Consider the following 25,191-nt stretch of genomic DNA (forward strand, 5'->3'; position numbering starts at 1 on the left):
TCTCTACAATGGTTGGATGTCTCCAATAGTGCATTTGTATCACAAAATTTTTCCATATTCCCTCTGTCATTTGTCTTTTTCCTTTTTCTGTCAGTTTAATAGATATGGGGTAGTATCTCAAAGTTGTTTTCATTTGCATTTCTCTAATCAATAATGTATTAGAGAATTTCCTTATATAACTATAGATATCTTTGATTACTTCATATGATTAATTCCTATTTGTATCTTTTGATAATTTTTCATTTGGTGAATGGCTCTTTTTTATACATTTGGCTTATTAGTTCAATATATATTTAAGAAATAAAGCCTTTACCAGAGAATCTTAACGTAAATTTTTTTCCCCAGTTAGGATTTGCTATGCTTTTGACTTCATCCTATTTCCCCTATTAATTCTATTCTCCTTTCACTCCATCCATCCTCATGAGATAATTTACTCCATTCTGTCCTCTCCACTTCTCTTTCTCATCCCTTAATTTTTATTTCTTTTAGATGTCACCTCATCATATTCAGCTCATACCTGTGACTTCTTTCAATGTATACTTGTAATTGCCTTAATAATGAGAAAGTTCTTAGGAGTTAGAAATATAATATTCCCATGTAGAAATGTAAACCTTTTTTCTCTTTTATTTTTTTATTTTATTTTGAATTTTTGCAATTTTCCCCCTAATCTTGCTTCCCTCCCCCCACCCCCATAGAAGTCAGTCTGTTAGTTTTTATATTGTTTCCATGGTATACATTGATCTCAGTTGAATTTGATGAGAGAGAAATCATATCTCTAAGGAAGAAAGATAAAGTATTGTGCCTGATTGTTGCACTAATAGAATGAGCAATTCCATCAAGGTTGGTCATCACCCTCATGTTGCTGCTAGAGTGCACAGTGTTCCTCTGGTTCTGCTCATCTCTCTCGGCATCAGTCCATGCAAATCTTTCCAGACTTCCCTGAATTCCCATCCCTCCTGGTTTCTAATAGAACAATAGTGTTCCATCACATACATATACCACATTTTGTTAAGCCATTCCCCAATTGAAGGACATTTATGTTAATTTCCATTTCTTTGCCACCACAAACAGAGCTACTAAGAATATTTTTGGACAAGTGATTTTTTTTATACGTTACTAAAATATTATTCTTCTTCCCCCCAAAAAATATAGTTCCTCATGAGAAATAAAATAAAGGAAAGAAGGGGAAAAAAATGTGTTTCAATCTGTGTTCTGATACCATCAGCTCTGGATCACTTCCTTTATGATAAGTCCATCATAAAAGTTAATTCCATATTTTTGCCCTGTTGCTGTTGTTCATTGTAAATCCCTCTGTCCATTCCTCCCCACTACCATATATTATATTTTCTCTCTCCTTTCACTCTGTCCCTCTTCTAAAATGTGCTGAGGGTGGCTGAGTAGTATAGTGGACTGATCACCAGCTCTGGGGTCAAGAGACCCTGAGTCCCTGAGCTCACATACCATCCCTGAGACCCAGCAACCACCCAGCCCCATGGTCCCGGGCAGGCCACCTAATCCCAGCACCTTGCAAGAAGTAAAAAAGAAAATGTGTTATATCTGAGTATTCTCTGCTATGATGTACTCTCTCCTCTATCACCCACATCTCCCCTTTCCCCATTCTCTCCTTTTTACTCTAGATGTCTTCCCTATTGCATGTGTATGCTGTTTCCTCTCTGAGCCATTTCTGATGAGAGTGAAGGTTCCCTCATTCTCCCTCACCTTCCTCCTCCCATATCATTGCAAAAGCTCATTGTAAAAAAGAAGAAAAAAATATCTTTTATTCAAAATGTCTTAACCTAATCCACCTCTCCTTTCTCTTACTCCCAGTGAATTACTCTTTTAGTCATTAACTCCATTTTTACAATATATTATATCTTCAGATTCAGCTCTCTTCTGTGCTTCATCTATAAAAGCTCCTTCTACCTGCTCTATTAAATGAGAAATTTCATATGAGTGTTATCAGTAACATTTTTCTATGCAGGAATACATGTAGTTCATCATCATTAAATCCCTCATATTTTCCCCTTCTCCACTCTCTATGTTTCACCTGAGTCCTGTATTTGAAGGTCAGACTTTGTGTTCAGCTGTGGTCATTTCAACAGGAACATTTGTAATTCTCCTGGTTCATTGAAAATCCATCTTTTCAGGGCAGCTAGGTGGTGCAATGGATAAAGCGCCGGCCCTGGAGTCAGGAGTACCTGGGTTCAAATCCGGTCTCAGACAATAATTACCTAGCTGTGTGGCCTTGGGCAAGCCACTTAACCCCATTTGCCTTGCAAACACCTAAATAAAAAAAAAATCCATCTTTTCCCCTGGAAGAGTATGTTCAGTTTTGCTGGGTAGTTGATTCTCAGTTGCATTCTAAGCTCTTTTGCCTTCTGGAATATTATATTCCCAGTCCTATGAGCCCTTAATGTAGTTGCTGCTAAGTCCTGTGAGATCCTGAGTGCAGCTCCACGATATTTGAATTGTGTCCTTCTGGCTATAATATTTTCTTTTTGACTTGGGAGTTCTGGAATTTGGCTATAATATTCCTGGGGGTTGTTTTTTTTTTTTTTTTTTTTTGAGCCCTTTCCAGGGGAGATTGGTGAATTATCTCAATTTCTATTTTACCCTCTGCTTCTAGGATGTCAGGGCAGTTTTCCTGTAGAATTTCTTTAAAAATGAGGTCAAGGCTCTTTTCCTGGTCATGACTTTCAGGTATCCCAATAATTTTTAAATTATCTTTCCTAAATCTGTTTTCCAGATCAGTTTGTTCAATGAGATGTTTCACATTTTCTTCTAATTTTTCATTCTTTTGGTGTTGAAGTATTGTGTCTTGACTTCTTGTAAAGTCATCAGCTTCCTTTAGCTCCATTCTACATCTGAGGGATTTGTTCTCCTCAGAGAGCTTTCTTATCTCCTTTTCCATCTGGCCAATTCTGCTTTTTAAAGCATTCTTCTCCTCAACTACTTTTTGAACTGTTTTATCCATTTGACCTAAATTGGTTTTTAACATGTTGTTTTCTTCAGCAAATTTTTGGATCTCCTTGACTAAGCTGCTTCATGTTTTTCCTGCATCTCTTGTTTTTTTCTTCTATCTCCCTTACTTGATTTTCAAAATCTTTTTTGAGCTATATTATAGCCTGAGCCCAACTTCTGTTTTTCATGGAGTCTTTAGTTGCAGGAGCTGGTACTTCTCATCTTCAGATTGAGTATTTTGATCCTTCTTGGGATCATAAAGAATCTCTCAGTGGTGTTCCTCTTTTTTCTGTTTACTCATTTCTCCTGCCTGTGTCTGGTTTGGGGGTGCTTCCTGAATTTTTGAGTATTATTGGGATACCTGCTTTGGGTGGTTTTTAGGACACCCCACTGGGACCTTTATTCCTCTAAGGGCATATGCTCTCTTGCCTGTTCTTTGATATGTAGATGACTACAGGCACTCCCTGGAGCTGTGTATGGAAGACCAAACTGCAACCTGGATCAGAATGTGGGCAAAAAGCAGAGTCTTGGCCCAGGGAAAGCAGAGCAGTCTCCCCTGACCCCCTTACCATCTGTGAGCTGTGCTCTGGAGGTGCAGGCTGGTTTCCCCCAATTCTCGTTGCAGGTTCTGTGTCCAGTGCTCCTCACTCCACACTCATTCTGGTGTTACAGAGTTCTCTCATCGCCCCTTCAAGCTGTTCCTGGTGATACCTGGGCTGGGCTGCGCTGTGGCCATGGCTTTTTTCCAACCCCTGGTCCTGGTGAAACACACCTTTCTCGTGGAACTTCTGATTTATCTTGGATTGGGAAAATGTATCTGTGGGTTCTGCCTCTCTAAATTTTGGCTTGAGTTATAATTTGTTGGGTTTTGGACTTTTGTCATAAGTTTCTGGGGAAATGTAAGCCTTTTAACCCTTAATTGAATCCCTTATTTCTATTTTTTTAGAAAGTGTTAAATTGAAGGAAATTAATGGCAATTTGTTGCTGCTTCCCTTTTCCATTCTTAGGACAAATGAGAATTTTGACTTTTAGGTTCCAGTTTTTCATTTTTCTTGTTGCAACCTAGAAATGGTTGCTAGGAATAGATATTTTTGAGGCTTTTGTTTTTCATATGCTGATGTGGAACAAAAAAAGTCAAATTAAATGTGGCACTAAAAGAAAAAAAAATAAATTAAAAAAAATAAATGTGGCACTAATTTCAACCTTTTTTTTTGTTGGTTCTGAAATGTCATATATTGAATCATTTGGTTCTTGTACCTATATGCTCAAAAATGTGTATTCAATTTTATTTTATAACCAAAGCTAAAAATTATTTGCTTTGTACAGAATATACTTCCATTGAAGCATTACTTTCTTAGCAATTTACTGTGGTCACTTTATAATAGTGTACTTAAATTATTTGGCATTTCCTGTTACTCATCTGAAACAGTAGTAGATTCCCAGTCTTTGTCATATTTGAGCTTAGACTAGTTATTGAAGTTGATTCAATTTAACAAATATTTATTGAATGTATACATTGTCTGGTACTGAAAATTTAAAGAAAAATAAACTGGTAAAGCTGCCTTTAGTGTTGCATTTTGCATCTATGAAAAATAGCAGGGGAACAAACATGATCAAAGTAAAAGTTCCACACTTCCCTTTACTGATTGCCCACTCTGCAGTATTTGGGAGGGAGAGAAACACAGGCTTTAGAAAAAAAGAATGAATTTTGATCAAAAGCAAGACTTGCATCTTATTCCCAGACCCTGTCCCATACCCAAATTTAATTCCCACCAACTAAAAAGGCAGTTACCAGACTGGAGTAAGACAAATCACTATTGTTACTTCCTCAACAACCTTCAGCAAGAAGATAAGAATAGAAGCATGACCTATACTGGAGCAGTATAGGCAATAAATTATGTTAGGGATCATTTCCAAACTGTGATATTGGGCTTTATCCTTGTTTAACAAACTTTCAAATTGATGGAATATAGAGTGAGGTCCTAAGTGGTGATGTTTCAGTGAGTATGAATAATAATACATAATACATAATAACAAGACAGTCTCTGCTCTGAATCTTAAAACCCAGTTATTTTTAAGGTTCCTGCGATCAGAAATCATCCAATTCCTCCTCTTCCCTTTCCATCACCACCCCCACCCCACCCCTTGTTTAATGTTTCATTCTGTGTTCAGACACCATCAGTTCCCTAGCTGGGTATGGAGATAGCATTTTTCATCATAATTCCTTCAGAGTTTTCTTAGATGATTGTATTGATAAAAATAACTAAGTCTTTCACAGCTATCCTAAATCTAAGCAATCATCAAAACTTATTGCTTTTGAACTACTCTTATCTTTATTATTACATCTTCTTCCCTTCTAAATCAGTCATCCTTTTTTTTTCTTTTTTAAACATCTTTCTATCTACAACCACATTTTGTTTTCAATATGTGCTTGTCTGTAGTTATGAGTGCTGGATTTTGTATCCATGTTTCCTTTTACTATTACCAAAGAAACCCAACCATACCCAAATTATTTTACCTAGAGGTCTTTCTAAAACCCAGTCTCCTATAGATTGAATCTTAAGTGTTTTCAGTTCCAGTTTGCATACAGAACAGATTCTTTGGTAATAAAAATGTAATTATGGTCATCTAACCTGCTAGTGTGGAATTCCCATTTCCTATTAGTTCCATATCATTTGACTTTCATTTGTCTAGCCAGAGTTTTCTACTAAAATTTTGTTTATAGAATTTCCTTTTTAGTTATTTTTGCCAGTCTGATAGGAATAAGATGGTACCTCAGAGTTGTTTTTATTTTGTGTTTATTTTATTTTTTTATTTTATTTTATTTTTTATTTTGCATTTCTGTAATGATTTAGATAATGATTTAGAGTATTTTTTTTTTTTAGGATTTTGCAAGGCAAATGGGGTTAAGTGGCTTGCTGGAGGCCAGCCACACAGCTAGGTAATTATTAAGTGTCTGAATCCAGATTTGAACTCATGTCATCCTGACTCCAGGGCCAGTGCTCTATCCACTGTGCCACCTAGCTGCCCTAGACTATTTTTTCATATAATAGATTTCTTTAATTTCTTCATCTGAAAACTGCCTCAGAACTGTATATCATTAAGCCATTAGTAATCACTAAAAAGATTCTCTACGGTGAAAGATTACCTGGTGAATAGGAAATCCAAGTCAGGAAGAGAGTGTTGTATAATTTCCCATTTCTCATCATAAACCAGGTCAAATTACAGAACAGGAGTGAGAAGACTACTGCTAATGTTCTCAGATTAATTATTATTTCTACCCTATAGCAGCAACATACTTGAATACTAATAAATGTAACCACAGAATTTTACTTCCAGGCCTAACTTAACTACTCACATTCAAGAAACAAAGGTCAAGATTCCTTCCCCCCCCCCCCCCATGGAAAAGAAATTATTACAGAGAAGTGGTAGACCTGTTTTCCCCTAGAACATGTCAGTTCTAAAAATCCATTGCTGCCTGCTCTTCTTTAAGACTAGCCTTTCCACATTTTTATTTTTGGAGATTTAGTTTTTCATGTCTGGAAGGAGGTACAGTTGAGCCAATAACGATTCCATGATGACTTGGAGGACAGTGCCTCTTGTACATTTTAGTTAGTCTGCCACTGGTTTTCATCACTTTTGGATCTCACTTTAATTTGTAGCTAGTTTTTGTCTGTAAACAAGAAATCTCACCCATCTAATTTTTTTTATTTTATTAGAATGTTTAGGCTAGATGATATTCACATGTTCACATGAATATCCAGCATAACTTCTTTGGAAAGGAGATTATAGATATTAATCTAGGTGATAGGAATAACATGCTTATTAGATTTTTAGAAAGACAGAAGTGTTTAAGCCTATAGTAAAGGGGCATTAGGAAATAGCAACATTGCTTTGTCGTCCTCAATGACCAAAGATAATTCCATTTTCATTTTAAAATCTAGAACCTAAGTGAGCATTTTAAGCATCACCTAAGTATGATGGTGATAATATTGAAGCCCAATAAGGAAGGGCAGGTCTTCAATTGCTATATCTTCCTCACAAACCTAGAGGAGTAGCACAACTGCTTTCTGGAAATTAATGATCCCAAATAAATTAATAGTAGACTTTAATGTCAAGTTTGCTTTTCCTAGGAAGCTCTGTACTGGTTTACTTTTAGCAAACTCCTCTAAGCCTGAACAACACCAAGTTTTGGAAATCTTCTGTTGTATAACTATTGTATAACTCTTATGCCTCACTTAAATTTTTTTCTTCACAAATTTATTTGGTGTGAATAATACGTGTCACTTGTAGCCTTCTGCATTTAATCTAATTAATTTACACATTGGAAATAAAAGGGTGTGACCAATTCCAAGATCTCTGCATGTTATTCATTTAGGGGAAATTTTAAGTCATTTACTATGTTTCAAAATCCTTTGAGCCAGCTTCTTATATGAATGTCCTTTTGTGTTTTATGTTTCCTCTAGTCTTCCAAAAAACCCAAAACTGCAGAAGCAGATACCTCAAGTGAATTGGCCAAGAAGAGCAAAGAAGTGTTTAGGAAAGAGGTGAGTATGGAATTATAGCTTGTGATGTTAGAGATCATCAGTTCTACCTTCATTTCCAACTCTCTTTCTCTCTGTCAACCAAAACAGAGGGGACTCAAAGGTATAGCCATCCAAGATTTATATTGCATGGTTATATTTAGGCCCTTTCTGAGGGACTAGATTTTTACCTAATTTCACATAACTATGAATATGTAGTTAGTTTCCTGGAATGACAGTCATTGGGTTCCTCTCCCATCACACAGATGTCCCAGTTCATCGTGCAGTGCCTGAATCCTTACCGGAAGCCTGACTGCAAAGTGGGGAGGATAACCACAACTGAAGACTTCAAGCATCTAGCACGCAAGGTATTCTCCTGTTGCCCAACCCTTGTTCTCAATTCTTCCCCATTTCACTGAGTTCAGGTTTCTAGGAGAAGACTACAAGGATAGCATTCATACTGGAAGTGCTGTGACCTTTGATAACTTTGATCTGGAGTATAAGAGAGTTTCCCTTTTTGAGTGCCCACAGATAAAAAAGGTTAGCTACCAGTAGGTAGGCTTGATATTAATGTCATTTAAAACCCCAAATCCTCTCCATCCCTTGGAATTATGGGAGAAGAATTTCCTTTCTCCAGATAGACATCCCTAGGCAATCTGCTTTTTTTCATAAGCTACCCTAATAAACCTTTCAGGATCCTTAGGGCAAGGACAAAAATAAAGCTACATTTTCTCTGCCTATTCTAGTGTCCCCACATTTGGTACAATGACTTTTTGAACAATGTGCCCTATGTCCTTGGATGGCTTTAGATGGCAGGGTTAATTAAGTCCCAGAGTCAGTTACTCCCACACTGATTTGTCTAATATGGTCTTTCTTTTTCCTTTTATCTGTTTCCTTGGGATGGGCACTCCACACAGCTGACTCACGGTGTCATGAACAAGGAGCTGAAATACTGTAAGAACCCTGAAGACTTGGAGTGCAATGAGAATGTGAAACACAAAACAAAGGAGTACATTAAAAAGTACATGCAGAAATTTGGGACTGTTTACAAACCCAAAGAAGACACAGACTTGGAATAACTTAATGGGTCAGCAAAGGTGGTTTCAAGTGGGAAGACAGAAAAAGTCAATTAAATGAGAGAAGGCCATGGGCCCCTCCAACCCATTTCCCCCAACCTTGTCTGGGCAATTGCCACTGATGACTCTTGGCACTTGAGCCCTTATGAGTCATGCAAAGAAACCATATTCCATTTAAGACAAAACAAGGCCACAGTCAATATGCTATTGGGGTAGGTGGGCCAAGACTGTCAGGGACCTGGGAGAGAGGCTTATTCTGCTCAGTCTCCTAGGCCTGACCACCATTCTCTAACTTGGGTCTCCTACTTGGCGGTGCTGTTAGCGCACTGACCCATGCGCACCCCTTCCCCCCCACCCCATGTGCCGGGGAATCTGTATTATATTTTAACGTATATGTGAATATATTGATAAATATTTTTTTCTGGGTTTTTGTTTTTGTTTTGTTTTGGGTTTTTTGTTTGTTTTTGTTTTTGCTTTTAGCCTATGCGTGCTAAGATCACGGGAACACTTTGTAAGGATAGTTTGGGTTCTCCTGCAAGGTTTAATCTGTTATCATGTAAATATTCCAGAGTAGGCTACCTCTAAGTTTCTGGTCAGCCTCATGCTATGTTGATAAGATTGATTTTACTGCTTAAAATCATTTTACTTTATCCAATTTTTACTGAACTTTTTATGTAAAAAAAATTAAAATAAAATCAATTAAAGAACTTGGCCTACACTTCACCTATAAAATTGTTTAAAAAAAGCTTTAATAACCAAATGACATTATGAGCTTGGCTTCTGGATATTATGTAAGACTTGTCTTTTACGGCATTATAAGGATATGGGCGAAAAGGTACATGTGAGAGAAAAGTCATAGTATGTGACTTCTAGATGTTGAAATATTTAAACAAAAATAATGATACTAATCAGATATTATGAATCTGAACTGAGACCTCTCAGTGGGAGTTAGGTTCACATTCTACCTCCCTGTGACTATGATCATTTTTTCACAAAATGGATATCCTAAACTAGGAGTATAGTATAACAAAACTAACTGATCTGAAGATTTTTTTTTCTGCATAGACTCATGAATTGATGAAGATTATGTGGAGACAAATTTTTATTCAATTTGTGGAAATTTTTACATATTTGAATGTGAAATGGATTGCCTATCTCAGATAGTAGCTTCTACTTATATGGGAGGCTGGATGGTCAATTGCCAGGGTTGTTGTAGAGGGAATTTCTGTTCTTGTGTGGGTTGAACTATAGTTGCTCACTTGAAGTTCCTTGCAACTTGGTTACTTTATTATTCCTATAATCTAGGTCTATTTAGTTTTGGGTTAATTATAATTAAAGAGGTCATTTAAAGCAATCCTGCCTGGTCAGAATCATGATTTAGATCTGGAAGTGACTTAACATTTCATCTAGTTGAACCCTCATTTCTTACCCCTTACATTTTATAAAAAGAACCTAGAGGTTCCGGGCCTATTAGGCCAATATCGCCCCAACTACCTGTCACTTTTCCTGACCAAAGAGGGAGGCACCAACAACTCACTAAGGCCTGAATGAGCCCTGACTTGGGGTTGGAGGTGAGGACTACTTCCTCCCCTCCCTGAGTCCCAGAGATGTGCATGCCTGTCTAACTTTAGAACCTATTTTCTATTTATTAAGTCTAAAGTCTTCTATTTGTCTAGTTTAATAGAGGCTTGAAAAAATAACCCTTACTCCTGGGACCATCCCTCTAATCAAGGAGACAACATACACATTTAAGATCACTCATAAATGACCTGTAATTGCAAGATGAAGGGGATAGTCAGGAAACTCTGTAGTATTTTAGAAGATGGAGAAAATGGAGTGCTGATGTGGGTCCTGGGGAATGGGTGGTAGTCCTGGTTCATGCTTCTGTAGTCCTAAGAGGAAAGATGGTCAGTACAAGTCTGGTCTTATTCCTAGCTTAAACCCTTTCTGGAGAGGTGCAGAAAGACATGCACAAAGCACAAACTGGATAAAGGATGGGTCTGAAATTCAAGTGTTGAGTGATGGAATTTCTTCCCCTCTCCAGTAAGATAGGGCTCCATTAAAATATTTTATGTTTTTGCAAAGTAGTTTCCTCATAACAATCCTTTGAGGTGAAAGTACGAGACTTGTTCATATTTTACAGATGAGGCACAGAAGGGGAGGGAGTTGGCATGAGTCATGCAGTGAGTTAATTCAACGGGGGCTCTAACCTATGGATACAAATGAGGATAATGGTGCTTCTAGTGCTTGTCTCACAGGCATGTGGGAAACAAATAAGGGAATGTTAAGTCCTTTGCAAACTTTAATACACAATACGAGTGTAAACTTCTCTTTACAGTGCTGATTTCAATTTGTCTATCATGTCTTCTATTGTTGATCACCCAGGGAAGTTCAGTGCAAGCCTGGGCTACTCTGCCAGGTGGTATTTTATAACAAACTGGTGTCTGTTAGTAGGCTAGGCTGTTTCATCTCACCCCCCACATCTCAGCCTTTCATTGTATAGCCACTATACCAAGGACTCCAAATGGTTAGGGAGTTGAGGTCATGAAGAACTCTTGCTCTTTTACAAGAAAGTGTCAGATAAGTTCATTGCACTAAAAGAGGCAATTTGGCAGAGTAGAAAGACATCCTGAGGTTTTTCTTAGCCTAGGCAAGGCTATGTATTAAAAAAAAAAAAATACCCAAAATATCTCTTCCACTTTGAAAGAAAATAAAAAAATGTTTGAAATATCCAACTGGATTCTTCTTTGTAACAAGTCTGGGCACCTTCAGCCCATTTTGCTAATAAAAGGGCCTTGACTGGCAAATCTACTCATCCCATTGCTTGGCTAGGTTACTTTGGTCCTACCTAAACCTGGACAGCAGGACAAAGTAGCTCCTTAAATTTTCTAAACTGGGATCATATAATTATGATCCTTAGGGCATAGAATATTAGAACCAAGAATGGCTTTAGCATCACCTTTATTTTGCATGAGGAAAATGAGGTCCAGTGACTAGTTCAAGATCACACGGGCAACAAAGCTGGGTTTAGAGTCTGTTGATTTGAAGCTAAATGTTCTTAGTACCATACCTTATTATCTATCTTTATCTCTGATGCCAGTTCTTATTTTTTTCCTACTCGTTTCTGTCATGAGAAAGGGGAAAAAATGCAAGTGTTTCTGAAATATTTGCCCCGTCCCAAAGGGACTTTGACCACTCTTTATGTTTCAGAAACCCAAATACCTTTAGGAATGACTCGGAGCCAGGGGTTGCTAGATCTAACCCCCTGGTTTCACAGGAGCCTGGCACAAGATTCCCAAAGCTCTGAAGCACTTTGTTTAGTGTTCCCCTTGTGGCCGCTGTGGTTTGAACCAGGAAATAGCCAGGATTGAAAGACTCCCTCCTGTGTGATCTCTGATTCCAGGGGACTCATAATGAAACAACCTCCTGATAAGTGATTGACTCAGAGTGCAGATTAAGACATAATTTTCTCAATTTTCAATTTAGCCATGGCCAGGGAAATTTTGTCTTACTTGATTATAGATACTTGTAGCAAGGATTTTTATCTTTCTGGCTTCCTCAGTTAGGTGGTGATTTGAAACAAAAATAATTTTAAAATGAAATAAAACTAAATAGATGGCTGATGGGCTTATAGTTATTCTTTCAATTCATGATTTGATACTCATTCTATTAAGCATCCTCATCACATGCAATAAACATTAATATAATTAAAACTATTTCCATTTGTTGATCATATTAAGAGACAGACTCTGATGGGGCAGCTAGGTGGCACAGTGGATAGAGCACCAGCCCTGGAGTCAGGAGTACCTGAGTTCAAATCCAGCCTCAGACACTTAATAATTACCTAGCTGTGTGGCCTTGGGCAAGCCATTTAACCCTGTTTACTTTACCAAAAAAAAAACCAGACTCTGATATGGCCAGCTCTGGTCACTATGTCTCGCCAGGCTCTCAAATGGAAACTAACTTCTTCATTGAGTTGGTTCTATAGATGTTCTACAGAGTTCTACAGATGTTTTCCAAGGGCCAAGCCAACCAGTTTCATGCATCCTGCTTGGGCAGTTAGAGGAAAGTAGAAGACACTTTATTTAGACATCTGCACCACCCTCACATCTCCCATTCTATCGTTTTATGGGCAGTCACCTATTGCTGCCTCCAGCCCTAACCTAAGCTTTGCTTAAACTTGCAGAACAAACATCTGATAATGAAAAATAAATGGATCAAGCAAACCCCTCAAAGTACAGCTAATGGAGTAACATGCTCACAGTCGAAAATGAAAATTGTATTTATACAAAGATGGCTCATGGAATAACTAGATAGATGCTCCAGTTCTTTTTCTATCATTGATGTGTCAACTAAGCAAGCCATTTCCCTTCCTAGGACTTCAGGGTTCTCTTCTAGAAAACGGCCAAGATCAGAGATTCTTAACCTTTAATATTTTAAAAACTATTAAAGATTAACTGATCTCCTTTGTAATCCCATGAATTTCACTTGATGTATTCAAAAACTGCATTTTAAGAAGGGATCCCTAAATTTCATCCTAACACAAAAAAGCTAAAACTCTTGGATTAGATTGGTCTCAATTATCCTCTTGATGTCAAATCATCCATTATAAAAAGCCCTTCAAAATGGCATCATGAAATAATAAGGCTTTCTTCTCAGGGCTTCCGTGCGCTTTTGCTGAGTTAGGTTCCAATCCCTTGCCCCTCAACTTGTTGTAAGATACTAATTTGTAGGGGTAGTTTTTCTTCTAGGAGTTCTCTGCACTGATAATCATAGAGCTGAACCAAATAGTATCTCAGATTCTGGCATCAGATTCTATAATCAGTAAGGGTGGGGGGAGAAAAGCTGGAAACCCACAAGAATAGTGTTGGTCAAGGAAAGTGATGACAGGAGTCTTGCATTAACATGTCCTGGCCCCTTAGAGTTGTTTTCAGCAACCCTCCATCACTCTACCTACTTCATCTTCCATTCCCATCCCAGAAAGGTCAGGCAACTGAAACAACGTAGACATGTCATACTTTTAATCCGTAAACATAAATGGTGAGACCAAATATTGGTGTAGAGGTACAGGTTTGGAGGCCCTCTTTACCTAAGCCTAATTCCTACTCCAAAGAACTGGAAGCTTCCCATCCTTGCAGGAGGATCAAGAGGGCCTTGCATTACTCCATCCAGCCCCTAGCCATCTAGGGATTTCACTAGGAAAGCAGGGACCAAAGCCCATTCCTGTCCATTGGATGTTAGGAATAACTTCCTGGAACCAAGGAAAAGGCCACAGGGAGGCCTCCTAAGACTTCCTCATAGCCAGAACTATGATAATAGGAGCCTGGCCAGATAAGAGGTAGAGGTGATGGATCCTTAAGGCAAAGCAGCCAACCATATTTCCCTGAGAGAAGCAGGGTGGTGGAGGAAGGGAAGGAAAGCCCCAAGTTGACAAAAGTCAGGATCCAAGATTTCATACCATGGAATTGCCCTCCTCAGGATTCCATAAGGCCCTAGCCACATCCTCTCGGCCTATGGCCTTCAGTGATGCCTCCAAGACCTCAAGGGTGGCTTCAGTCCCACCTTCAGTGGCCCAGTTGCTCAGCAGAGTGTGAGCAGGTTCTGGGCCCTGGCCCATTGTTTCCACAGCCTCAGCTTCATAACCCAGTTGCTTAGCCAAGACCTGCCAGCCTGCTCTGGGTGGGCTGCCTGCCACCAACAGCTGTTCCACCTCTTCTTGTTGCTCCTTGGGGAGCTGCCCATAGAGATGCCACCGACAGGGCTCCTGCTGGGTCCCTAATGAGGAAAGGGTAACACAGATGAGACATGGGGAATGGGATTCAGTGGTAGAAGAAGAAAGATGGGGGCAGGGTGGTCAGTGGCAGCAAGAGCAGGTTTGAACTATAGAGAAATATGCAAACAGTGATGGTCTTACCTTTGCCTAAGCCATGGAGTTCCTGGAGTCCTGTGGTTTCCAGGCAGATACTATCGTCACTGTGAAGCTTCTCCCCCTCAGCAACACCCAGCTCCCCAACTCGAGCCTTTGCCAGCTGTTGTTTCTGTTTACAAGTTCTCCAGCTGTGTAAGTGGATAAGTGCAAGAGGGTGAGCCTTAACCTGCCCTTCTCTACCTTCCAACCTCCACTCCTACCCACTGAATTTGGTATTGGGCTTTGGGGAAGGGGTCCAAGAGAGATCCAGGCTCCCCACCTACCACTTGAAAGCAACATAGGCTAGGAGTCCAACCACCACCGATGCCAGGAGGGAACAGTAGATGGGGATAATGACGCCAGAATCCCTGGGAGGCAAGGGGAAGGTGGATGAGGCATTGGAGTCCATGGTCTTGGCTTCTGCATCACGGATCAGGATATGCAGTTCCTCACCTGAAGAGGGGACAATGGGACAGAGCAAGAGGTATGTGGACAAGATCACTGGGACACTGAATGGCAGGTGACAGAGGAACAAGGGACAAAAAAGATAAGGGAAACCTCCATAGATGAATCCTCAGAGGAACAGTTAAAAATTCTAACAGGGCCTGAAGGATAGAGGAAGTCTATTAGGTGCAGGGTAATAGGAACAGAGGACAGTGTTGAAGAATGGAAAGATAAGAGAATGGATTAAGAATACAGCAAAGGATTTCTTCTTATACTTTATTTTTCTTTAAGAATATGATTTCTCTCTCATCACATTCAACTTAGATCAATGTATACTATGGAAACAACACCTATAGGGGATGGGAGGAGGGAAGGAAGAAAGAATGGAGAAAAATTGTAAAGTCAAAAAAATTCAAAATAAAATCTTTCTAAAAAAAAAGAATATAGCAAAGGGGGAACAGAATGATAGAGAAAGCAGTGTGGACCATGAGAGAGGATATAATGAAGAGAACTAAAAAACAGATATGGAAAAGATAACTGGAGCCCTCCTTCCCTTCCCACCTATTTCCCAAAGCACATGAATATACCGGTCCATACAAAGGAATTCAGATGTCCCAGAGGGGATCCCTTACCCTATAGATAGATTATTTTATAGGGGGAAAAAGCCTCAGAACCACATTTGCCAGGATCTTCTCTTTTCCCTGTGACCTTCATGTGCCTTCCCTTCCTTATCTTCTGGAGTTGATTGGGATTTCTGGGGACTTCACATCCCCAATTTTCTCTGCTCCCCTCCCATTAAGCTTCACTCTCCACCCCATCCAATTCCCCAAAACAAACTCAAAACCCTCTTTCCTTTCCCATTTGAGTCAGAGAGCAGTTCTCACCACACCCAAGTCCTCAGTTGCAGAGTCCTAAGCCTGCATTCAGAACTAAGTTAGATCCTTTAGGGCCCTTCCCTCATCTCTCCACCCTTGCTGTAGGGGAGTACTCAGGGGATTGAAAGCTAGAAGACTGAGGGACCAGCTAATCCAACCTCTTTCCTTCTTGGTTCTTCTATATACACAAAAGTATTCTAGATACTGGGAAGGAGAGAGGAGGCTCCTTTCCCAGAGAAGGTTGTAGTAAAGATGAACTGCTAAGAAGAGAGGAGTCTAGCTCATAACCTGTTTAGAAACAAGAAATAAAGGTATATAAAGTGAGATGCAGCTGCCTGCATCCCTGTGTGGGGTGGAGGGAGCAATAGGAGCCTGCACTCATTTCTCTTACCCTGGTCCCTCTGCCTCTCCATCTCTGTGTTTCATGATCTTCACTTCCTTATCTGGAGAGGAGAGGGACAGAGGGTCAAAGAAACAGGGATTGAAGGAGCAAAGTCAATAGGATTAAATATAGATGGAAGGATGTATGGAATGACAGGGTCAGAGAAATGGGAGGCAAAGTGCTAAGGAGTCAAGAGGAGCAGAAACAAAAGGGCAGTTGGGGAAATGAAAGCTAAAGAAGGACGAGATCAATGGATACGAAGGATTTGGAAGATCGAAAGATTGAAACTGGAGATTAAGTTCCTGTAGGATGCCACACACAGCCTTTCTTTGGTAGGAATTTAGGAAATGCTTGTAAAATAGGCAAATATAGAGGTGCCAAAGAGATAATTAGGCAAAGGGGTAGAGAAAAGACATTAGGGATAACATGGGGCAGATATGGGTGCAGAAGGTAGGACCAGAGCAACAGACAAAGGGTCATGGAGGGGCAGGGAACAAATGTCAGAGGGACAGAGGAATATTAGGGGAGAGGGATGAGCGACAAACAGTTTTAGGAATAGAAGGTCAGAGGAACCCTTCATCCCACCATCTTGGTCACTGTCCTTTGGATAGTGTGTAACATGATGCTCAGGGTAGAGTAAGTCATGACTATCATTTCCCCTGGGCACTGCCTCAACGGTTTAAAACTCATTTAGTTTCATTGGCTGTTGTCCTACATTATCGACTCTCCACTAAAACCTCCAAATCTTTTTCAACTGAATTGTTAACCGAAGGTCCCACTTTTCGTATTTGTGAAATTGATTCTGAGACTTTACGTTTAAACCTATTAAATTCTATCCTTGGTAAAACTGAGAGGCCACAGCTGTCTTTCTCCTTTCCAGGCTGAGTCTCACTTTCTACCAACCTTTGCAACTCCTAAGGCCTCCTTCATTCTCTAGGGTGCCCCTAAATTCCACTCTCCACTGTTTTCCCTGAGTTCAGGTCCTCAATGTTTCTTCCAAACCCAAGCAAAATCCCCAAAGGCCCCTAATATACTCTCAATCTAATGGTGGATTCATGGAATCCTAGGCTTTAAAATGAAAAGAGACCTGAGAGATCATCAATCCAATCACTTTATAGATATGGGAAATGGAGGTCCAGAGATGGGATGTGATTCTCTGAGGTTACAATGACAAAAAGCAAACAGCCAGGATTCAAACCCAGGTCTTTGGCAACCAAATCCTGGGGGTATTATTCTACCTTAGAGGAAGATTAACATTCATTGCTTTGTGAAGGGAAAGGGAGTCTGGTCTGAAAGAAAAGAAATCTGCTAAATGAGTGGCCTCAGACTGACCTCTCCCTTTCACAAAAGGAGCTTCCCTGGAAAGCTGACCTTTAAGAAACAGAAGGAGGAGAAGCCTGGACAAGCCTTATTAGAGCACCCAAGAAGAGACTAGCTTCACAACCAGTTTCCTTGGGTGGCACAGCTTGTTGATGGCTTATCACAACCCTTGCACCTTCATCTACCTCATGATAAATTCATCTCTGGTAATGAAGGGCCTTCTTTCTCTTCCAGGGGGTGAGGGGGGTGGGGAGGAGAGACCTGGAACCTTCTTCCTAGGTTCATGGTCTACTCAATAAAATCCCCTTTCCTATTGAAGGAAGGTCATTCTCTTCATACTTCCAGCACTTTCCTAATCACCAAATGAGTGGGACCTTGCTCTTCAACAAATGCTTATGTGCTTTTTTGAACTTCAACTAGTTTTGCTACCCCCAGCTCCACAGTCTGTCTGAAGGTCCTGATACTTTATATTCCAAGGCCTCTTCTGACTCCACTCTTCTCTCCCATTCTTCAAAATCTTTCCTATCCTTTAAGGCATTACTATCTCTACGAAGAAAATTTTTTCTTCCTTTTCAAAGACCACAACATCAGGGAGGCGAGGCCATGACAAAGCATGGAAATTGGATTAGATTGGGTGGGGGGGGGGCTAATTCTAGCCTCACTTTCTCCTCCAGAAAGGAAGAGGCCAGGTAAGTTTTAGAGCCAGCAGGGACCTAAGAGATCCCCTAGCCAACTCCTCCAGTGGATAAGTACGAATCAGGGCAACTGGAGACAGCCCTGGGTGCAAGGAAGAGTTAAGTGACTTACCCAAGGTCACACAGTAAGAGTCAAGTGTCTGAGACTGGATTTGAACTTCTGTCCTCTTGATTCCAAGTTCAGTGCTCTGGCCACTGCACCATCTAGTTGCCCAACATTTCTATGAAAGTCTCACTGAGTAACCCTGTCCCCAATGATCACCTTTCCTTTGTTCTCAAAGTCATCGCTTTTACATTCCAAATTTTGGTCCTGAACAGAAGGGCATCCTTTTCTTGGGCATGAATATGGCTCCTCCCTTTCCCCAATCTCACCCATGCAAAGAGTGTCAAAGTATCTGGTGCAGACCAGAACCACAACAGGGCTGGCACACGTACACACACATACACACACACACCAGTGTCCTTACCACAAGGAATCCTGGCTTCATTGCCAGGCGGGCCAACCTTGCATGGCTGGCAATGATTGGTACTGTTGAGAAAATGGCCGATGGGGCAGCTGCAACATGGCTGGCAGGGCTTGGACGTGCCTTCTAGGGACAAAGTCTCATCTGTAAGGAAAAGTGGCACCATGAACTCAAGGCCAGGAAACCTGGGTCTGATGGTCTTCTCTGATACTAAGTCACTAAGGACCAATAACTTCCTCTTTGGGATTATTTCTTCCTAGGGGAGTTGGCTAGGGGATCTCTTGAGTCCCTGCTAGCTCTAAAACTTCCTTGGCTGCTTGGACCAGTCTCTTCTTTTGGGGCCTTCTCTTCCTTCCTCTGTAAAATTAAAGCTTTGGAGGGGATCATTTCCAGAAGCTTCCAGTTTGCAGAATTCATAGTTTTAGTCTTTGCTTTCCTGACATTCTCTCCACATGTGATCTTGGGCCTCGGCTCCTTCATGGGGTAATCTGTCACTGTTCATGAAGCCTCAAGAACAACAATAATCATGAGACCTCCATCTCTGCAGCCCTTGAAAGTTTACACAGAACTTTTCTCTCAAGTCTGGGAGGTAGGCAATTAGAATGGTCCCCATGAGCAAACTGAGGCTCAGAGGAAGTGGAGATTTAACCAGCTAACGCCAGCTAAACACCCAGGTCTTCTAACTTCAAAAGCCAATGTTCTTTCCACTTCCCCCAAAGTGCTTTGGAAACATTTCAAGCACCCGCACAGGAAGACTGATTATAATTATAAAGAAAGTGTGTTTCTCTCTCTCCTTCTTCCCTTTCCCCACCCGCTTGCTGTCCCAGCTGCCTGCCAGGCCTCCTCCCCATCATCTCCCCCTACCCCAAACTTGGGCACTCCAACCCATCCACCCTCACGTACTGGAAGGACACGGTTTACACTTCACATCAGCTTCTCCACAGGGCTCTGAGGTCCCCCAGGCTGGGGGGCAGGTGTTGCAGCACAGATGCCCCCAAGGGGAGAGTCCACTAGGACAGATGTGTCCGGCTGACACCTGGGAAACAGACTCAGTAAGAAGGAATAGCAACAACTGAGGAGGAGCTGACCCTCCCCCCCAGTCCAGCTTCTCTAGCCATCCCCCCTCCTCAGGCCCCTGACTCTTCTCCTTCCTCTTCCCAGGCTCAGCCCTTGGAGGTGGAGAAGACAAGGGAGCTTGGCAGGGCGGAGGACACACAGACAGACAAGGAGAAAGTTGGAAACAGCTGCAGTCAGAAGGGAAGAAAGAGGAGGGGGTGGGGATCTGAGGAGGCTTCCGGTGTGACCCAGAAAGGGGGACTTCCCCTCAGAGTTTGCCAAAGAAAGACGGGAGGATGAGACCAGCTCCTCCAGATTGAAGATGGAGAGGGGGGTGGGGAGGCAGGGGAGACAGAGAAAGGGAGGAATGAGGAAATGGGGGAGATGGAAGGATAAGAAAGGGAAGAGAGCAGGGGACAAAGACAGAGACACACATATGAATAGAGACAAAAATAATAATAAATGCTCCGCCACAGAGGATGGAAAACATGGGCTGGGGAGGGGGCACAGTTTCCATCTCCTGTCCATGATTTCCTTTGGATTCCAATAAATTATTTCTTTTACTTTCTGTCTCTGCACACTAGGAATTATTTGCTTGTATGAGGGGAAATGGAAACATAGCTTTTCTGGAATAAACCATACTCCTTCCTCCTAGCCTAACAAGGCCCTAGAAGGATTGGAAACATCTCAGATGGGGTCTTATAATCCAGTGACATTAAGGCCCAGAGAGGTGTGGTACCTTTTCTGAGTTGCACAGCAAAGACTCTTTTCAGAACTCAAAAGGAGGGTCCCGCAATGAGCCCCTGAGGAGCAGGGAGGCTCACCGCCAGAGCTGCGGCATGTGAGGATCAAAGTGCACACACACCCCTGTCCCAAAAGAACTCTTGGGGCATCTGAAGGGGAGGAAATGGATGGGTTAGAGAGCAGGGACCCCTCCAACTGGATTCGACCATGACCCCCAAACTGGCAAAGCCCCTCTGGAACCCTGCCGGAGAAAACCCCCAACTACCCTCCTTAATTTCTTGTCCTCCATCCTTACAGTTCCCTCTGAAAACAGCAAGTCTGAAGACCTACTGACCCCCTCTTGCCCCTATTTGGGACGCAGTTGGGTTTGGGGGTGGAAGGACCCCGATTCTCTTTTGAATCGTCTTAGTGACCTTGAACGTGGCTTCTCAGCATCCGAAGTGGAGGGAATTAGACTAGACCTGGGCCCCCTGGGCTCTAAATCGGCCTCCATTGTTCTAAGGGCCCAAAGCTTTGTCTTGTAGGCTCTAACACGCTCTGGGTGAGGCCAAGGGGGCCGGGGCCCGGGGCCCCGGAGGCGCGCTCCCTCGCTGAGAGCTGGGGGCAAGCTGGCCCCGGCCCCAGCCCCGGCCCCCCAGGTGCTCGCGCCCGTGTGTGCGGGGCCCAGGGCGGGCTCCCCAGGAGGCCTCGGCTCCCGGGGGCTGTGTGTCGGCATGGACGCGTGGGTGCGCACTCGCACACGCTCACGCATTCCTGGGCCCGGGCTTCCCCACCCGAACCTGGGGAGGCTGGGTGCGCGCGCACACACAACCACACACTCTCACGCACAACCACACACAGACTCACACTCGCACACACACAACCACACACACAGACTCATTCACACGCGCGCGCGCACACACACTCGCACACACAATCACACTCATGCGCGCACGCGCGCACACACACACAATCACAAACACACTCACTCACACGCACGCGCACACACACACTCGCACACACAATCACACACACTCACTCACACTCGCGCGCGCGCACACACAATCACACACTCATTCACACTCGCGCGCACGCGCACACAATCACACACTCACTCACACTCGCGCGCGCACACACACACACACATACACTCGCGGCCAGACAAAGCCTCCGGCCCGGGGGAGGGGGCGCGGGGGTGCCCGCCCACATCACCTGGGTGCCCCCGCGGCCGCCCCCCCCAGGCCGAGGCCCCCTCGTGCCCCTCGCCCCCCGCGGCCCGGCCGCCCCCCGTGGGGGGCGCACGCAGCCTCACCTCGGCGCCGAGCAGCGGCCTCAGGAGCAGCCACAGCAGCCACGGGCGCGGCCGCCCTCGGGCCCCCCACATCTTCTCGCCTCGGGCCGCCTGGGCCGCGGGGCAAAGGGGCAGATGGGCGGCGGGGCCGGGTGGGGGCCCGGGAGGGGCCGGTCTGGGGCGAGGGGTCCGGGCCGGGGGCGCGCAGTGCAGGGCCCGCTCCGCTCCCTCGGCGCCGCCCGCCCACTGCGGCCGCTCCCCCGGCCCGCCCCGCCCCGCCCCCGCCGGCCCGGGCCCGGGGCGGGGCGGGGGTCCCGCGGGAGGTGCCCGGCCGCCCCGCCCCCGCCCCCGCCGCCCCCGCCGCTGTTGGGCTCCATTGGGGCCGGGCGGGCGCGGAGACCCTGGGCCCGGGCCCGGGGCCACTCGGCGCACGCCCCGCCCGCAGCCGCTCATTTCAAATCCCAAATCCCCGCCCGGCCGGCGCCCTAGGACCCGCACCCCGCCCCCGCCGGCACCCCAGGACCCGCACCCCACCCGGGCCGGCGCCCCAGGACCCGCACCCCGCCCGGCCGGCGCCCTAGGACCCGCACCCCGCCCCGCGTCCGGGGCCACCCCGGGGCCCCGAGCCCCGCACCCGAGCCTAGCTCGTCCCGGCCTCCCCGGTCCTCTTCGGCGGGGCCCGGCCTGGGGGGCCAAGGGGAGGGAAGGGCCCGGGCTCCCGGACGCGCCCAGCCCCAGAAAGGAGCCCGGCTTTCGGCCTCCCCGTCCCGCCCTCCACGCGGGGGCCGGGGCCCACGCTGCCGCCTCCCCTCCCCCGGCGCGGCATCTCGGGGGAGCGCCGGGCGCCTCGTGGGGGGCCCGGAGGCCTTTCATCTCCGCGGGGCGGCGGATGCATCCCCGCTAGGGGCCGGAAGGGGGTGGGGGAGCCCCGGGGCCCGTAAAGCTTTTAGGGGGTGGGGGCGGGGAGCGGCGGGGCAATGCCTTTCAAGACCCCGGGAGGAGGGGGCGGGGCGGGGCCCGAGACGGAAGTCGAGGGGAGAAGCCGCGGCGCCCCCAGTCTTCCCAGGGCCCCGGCCCGTCCTCGCCCCGCCCTCACCTGAGGGAGGGGCCCGCCGCGTGCGGCGCCCGGTGCGCCGCGTGGGGTCGGGCACAGACCCCGGACACACGCGCACCACGCGCGGACCCTCCCCCGCACCCCCCCAGACGCGCGGTGCAACTCTAAAGGCGGGCTGACTGGGGCGTCAGCGGGGGGCGTGGCGGGGCCCGGGGGCCCGGGGGGCACAGACGAGGCGGAGGCGGGGCGGCTACAAAAGGAGGCGGTTTATTGTCGGGAAGGCCACTGACGGGGGCAGGGTTAAGGCCGCGGCTCCGGGCGCCGGCCCCTGGTGCTCGGGGCCGGGGGAGGGGGCTGTCGGGGGCCGCCCCCCCACCCCGGGCTGTGCAAAGTGCTGCCACGTGGACCGGGCCCGGCCCCACGCAGGCCGGCCTGGGCTCCCTGGTCCGGCCAGAGAGAGGCTGCGCCGCCCCGCCCCCATGCCGGCTGGGGGGCGGGCCTTTCCGAGGGACGCCGGGCCCCCACCAATCCCTGAGCTGAGGGGCGGGCGCGCCGCCTGCAGCCAGCCAACCGCATCCCCGAAGCCTCTCCGGAGGCGTGCCGGGGCCGAGGAGGGGAGGCGCCGGGGCCGAGGAGGGGAGGCGCCGGGGCCCTCCTCCCGGGGTCCGCGCCGCCCGCGCGGGGCCGGGCTCGGGGCTGGGCCGCCCGCGATCACTTTGCCTCGGGCGGGTTATACTCGGTCTCTCCGGATGACACCTGGGAGATGCGCCGCGTGGACCTCCAGAGCCTGCGGGCGAACTGGCCCGAGCGCACCTGCGGGAAGGCAGACGGGGAGGGTCACCTCGGCCTCCGGGCCGCCCCCCGCCGCCCCCGGGACGTGTCGGGGTTCTCACCTCCGAGGGCTGCCCGGCCCCCACGACGATCAGCTTGCCGTCCTCCAGCCCCAGCAGGACGTGGCTCCTCTCCTTGGTCACGGCCGCGCTGCGGATGGGCACGCGCATGGACAGCGTGGGCACGGCCGGGGCCAGGCTGAGGAGGAAGAGGCGGAGAAGGCGTCAGGGGCGCCCGGGCCGGGGGTCCCCGCCCGGGACTTCATCTGGGCCCAGCACGGACCGGGGGGGCCCTTCCCCGGGGTCCCGCAGCCGTGTCACAAGGCAGACCCTCCGCCCTTTGACCTGCCAGTACCCCTGCCCACTGAGCCAGAACAGGAACGTGGCCGAGAGAAGACGGACCGACCCCGGCCCTTCCCACGGATACAATGGGGCTGGGGCCAGCCTTCCCCTCGCCCTACTTCACAGGGATGGGTTGAGTGGCGTAAAGCCGGCGGGTGAATGTGGCCAGGGGCTGTATCAGGAAAGCGAGCTTCCTTACCTGCCGGGCCCTACCTTCCCTGCTAGCCCTGCAGCCCAGCCAGATTAAAATAGAATTGGGAAAATGTTTAACAGAATCAATAAAAAGGCAAGCCACCGATTCAAAGTTGATTTTCTAAGTCAGTTTGCCACAGGGATCCATTTCTGTTTGAGTCTGACCACACTGGCTCAAAGGATAGAGAAGGGAAATCATTTGCCCAGGACCCAGATTTTTCCCAGCCCCCAAGTACAGAGCTCTCTTCAGTCCATCAGTCCTCCAAGTAGAAGGTAGAAGATAAAAGGACAAAGTGCTGGGGAGGGGAAGGTATCCCAATCAGAGGTGGTGGTATATACAGATTGGGGAATCCAGGAAACATCTGAAGACTCCTTGCTCCCTAGGAAAACCTGGGAATGAATCTGGTGGACTGATCTCCAGATAAGTGGTAGCCATAAGGCCAGTTATAAGACTTCATAGCAAGAAGGGACCTTTAGTACAACCTCCTCATGCAAGTAGTACATGGATGAACAGAATTTGAACCCAGATCTCTTGGACTCTTTCTTGGGGTAGGGGTACTTGAGTGGGAAATTTTAATGAAGTAACAGAAAAAGAAGCTACATGAGGCTGATCTAGTGTGCCTCTTCTAAGGCCTGCCTCTTTTGAGGGCTGCCCAGCAGATGAGGGTGTTTGCCTAGATGCAGAGGGGGAAATGCTAGGCCGAGGTGATTGCCACCGCAACCAAGAGGAGGCAATGCAGAAAGATAGCCAAGTCCATGATGGTAGGGAGAGGGCTTTACGTATCTCAACAAAGTACTTGATTAATGAATGGATTAATTCACAAATTGATTTCAATTTAATTCAACAAAAGTTTTTTACATGCCTATAAAGTGGCAAGGACTGAGCTGAATGCTGGGGTGGTATGTGTATGGGGACAAATACAATTTAGCCAAGATACAATTCCTGACCTCATGGAGCAGAAATAGTCCTGTCCTTAGGAACTCCTTGTCCAGATTGGGGGGTGGGGGGGGTGGGCAGAAATGACACACACAGTTGGAAAAGAGATTCTAAAACC

The 25,191-nt window shown here is 45.8% G+C and overlaps 3 protein-coding genes across 8 annotated transcripts in view; 1 reads left to right on the plus strand and 2 right to left on the minus strand.

Annotated features, from left to right (window-relative positions):
• SETD2 (SET domain containing 2, histone lysine methyltransferase) overlaps nucleotides 1-12,251 on the plus strand; it is a 118,113-nt gene extending 105,862 nt beyond the window's left edge. Inside the window, exons 17-19 of the mRNA XM_074197733.1 lie at nucleotides 7,428-7,508; nucleotides 7,751-7,852; nucleotides 8,402-12,251. Of these exons, the coding sequence (XP_074053834.1) occupies nucleotides 7,428-7,508; nucleotides 7,751-7,852; nucleotides 8,402-8,563 (345 nt within the window). The 3' untranslated portion in view covers nucleotides 8,564-12,251. The remainder of the gene's footprint in view (nucleotides 1-7,427; nucleotides 7,509-7,750; nucleotides 7,853-8,401) is intronic.
• A 947-nt stretch (nucleotides 12,252-13,198) lies between these two features.
• Nucleotides 13,199-21,965, minus strand: LOC141495889 (death domain-containing membrane protein NRADD-like). Its single transcript, XM_074197745.1, has 6 exons — nucleotides 21,740-21,965; nucleotides 19,552-19,684; nucleotides 18,652-18,792; nucleotides 14,753-14,921; nucleotides 14,475-14,617; nucleotides 13,199-14,335 (listed from the first exon to the last, which is right to left on the minus strand). The coding sequence occupies exons 1-6, from the start codon at nucleotides 21,809-21,811 to the stop codon at nucleotides 14,013-14,015; spliced, it is 981 nt and encodes a 326-aa protein (XP_074053846.1). The 5' UTR covers nucleotides 21,812-21,965; the 3' UTR covers nucleotides 13,199-14,012.
• Nucleotides 21,966-23,444: 1,479 nt separating this feature from the next.
• Nucleotides 23,445-25,191, minus strand: part of NBEAL2 (neurobeachin like 2) — a 150,825-nt gene continuing 149,078 nt past the window's right edge. For all 6 annotated transcript variants that reach the window (XM_074197751.1, XM_074197748.1, XM_074197750.1 and 3 more), the window contains 2 exons: nucleotides 23,666-23,801; nucleotides 23,445-23,585 (listed from right to left, as the gene is read on the minus strand). In XM_074197751.1, the coding sequence (XP_074053852.1) occupies nucleotides 23,484-23,585; nucleotides 23,666-23,801 (238 nt within the window). In that variant the 3' untranslated portion in view covers nucleotides 23,445-23,483. The remainder of the gene's footprint in view (nucleotides 23,586-23,665; nucleotides 23,802-25,191) is intronic.

Source organism: Macrotis lagotis, chromosome 8, assembly GCF_037893015.1.
Source record: "Macrotis lagotis isolate mMagLag1 chromosome 8, bilby.v1.9.chrom.fasta, whole genome shotgun sequence".
In the NCBI taxonomy this organism is placed as follows: Eukaryota; Metazoa; Chordata; class Mammalia; order Peramelemorphia; family Peramelidae; genus Macrotis; species Macrotis lagotis.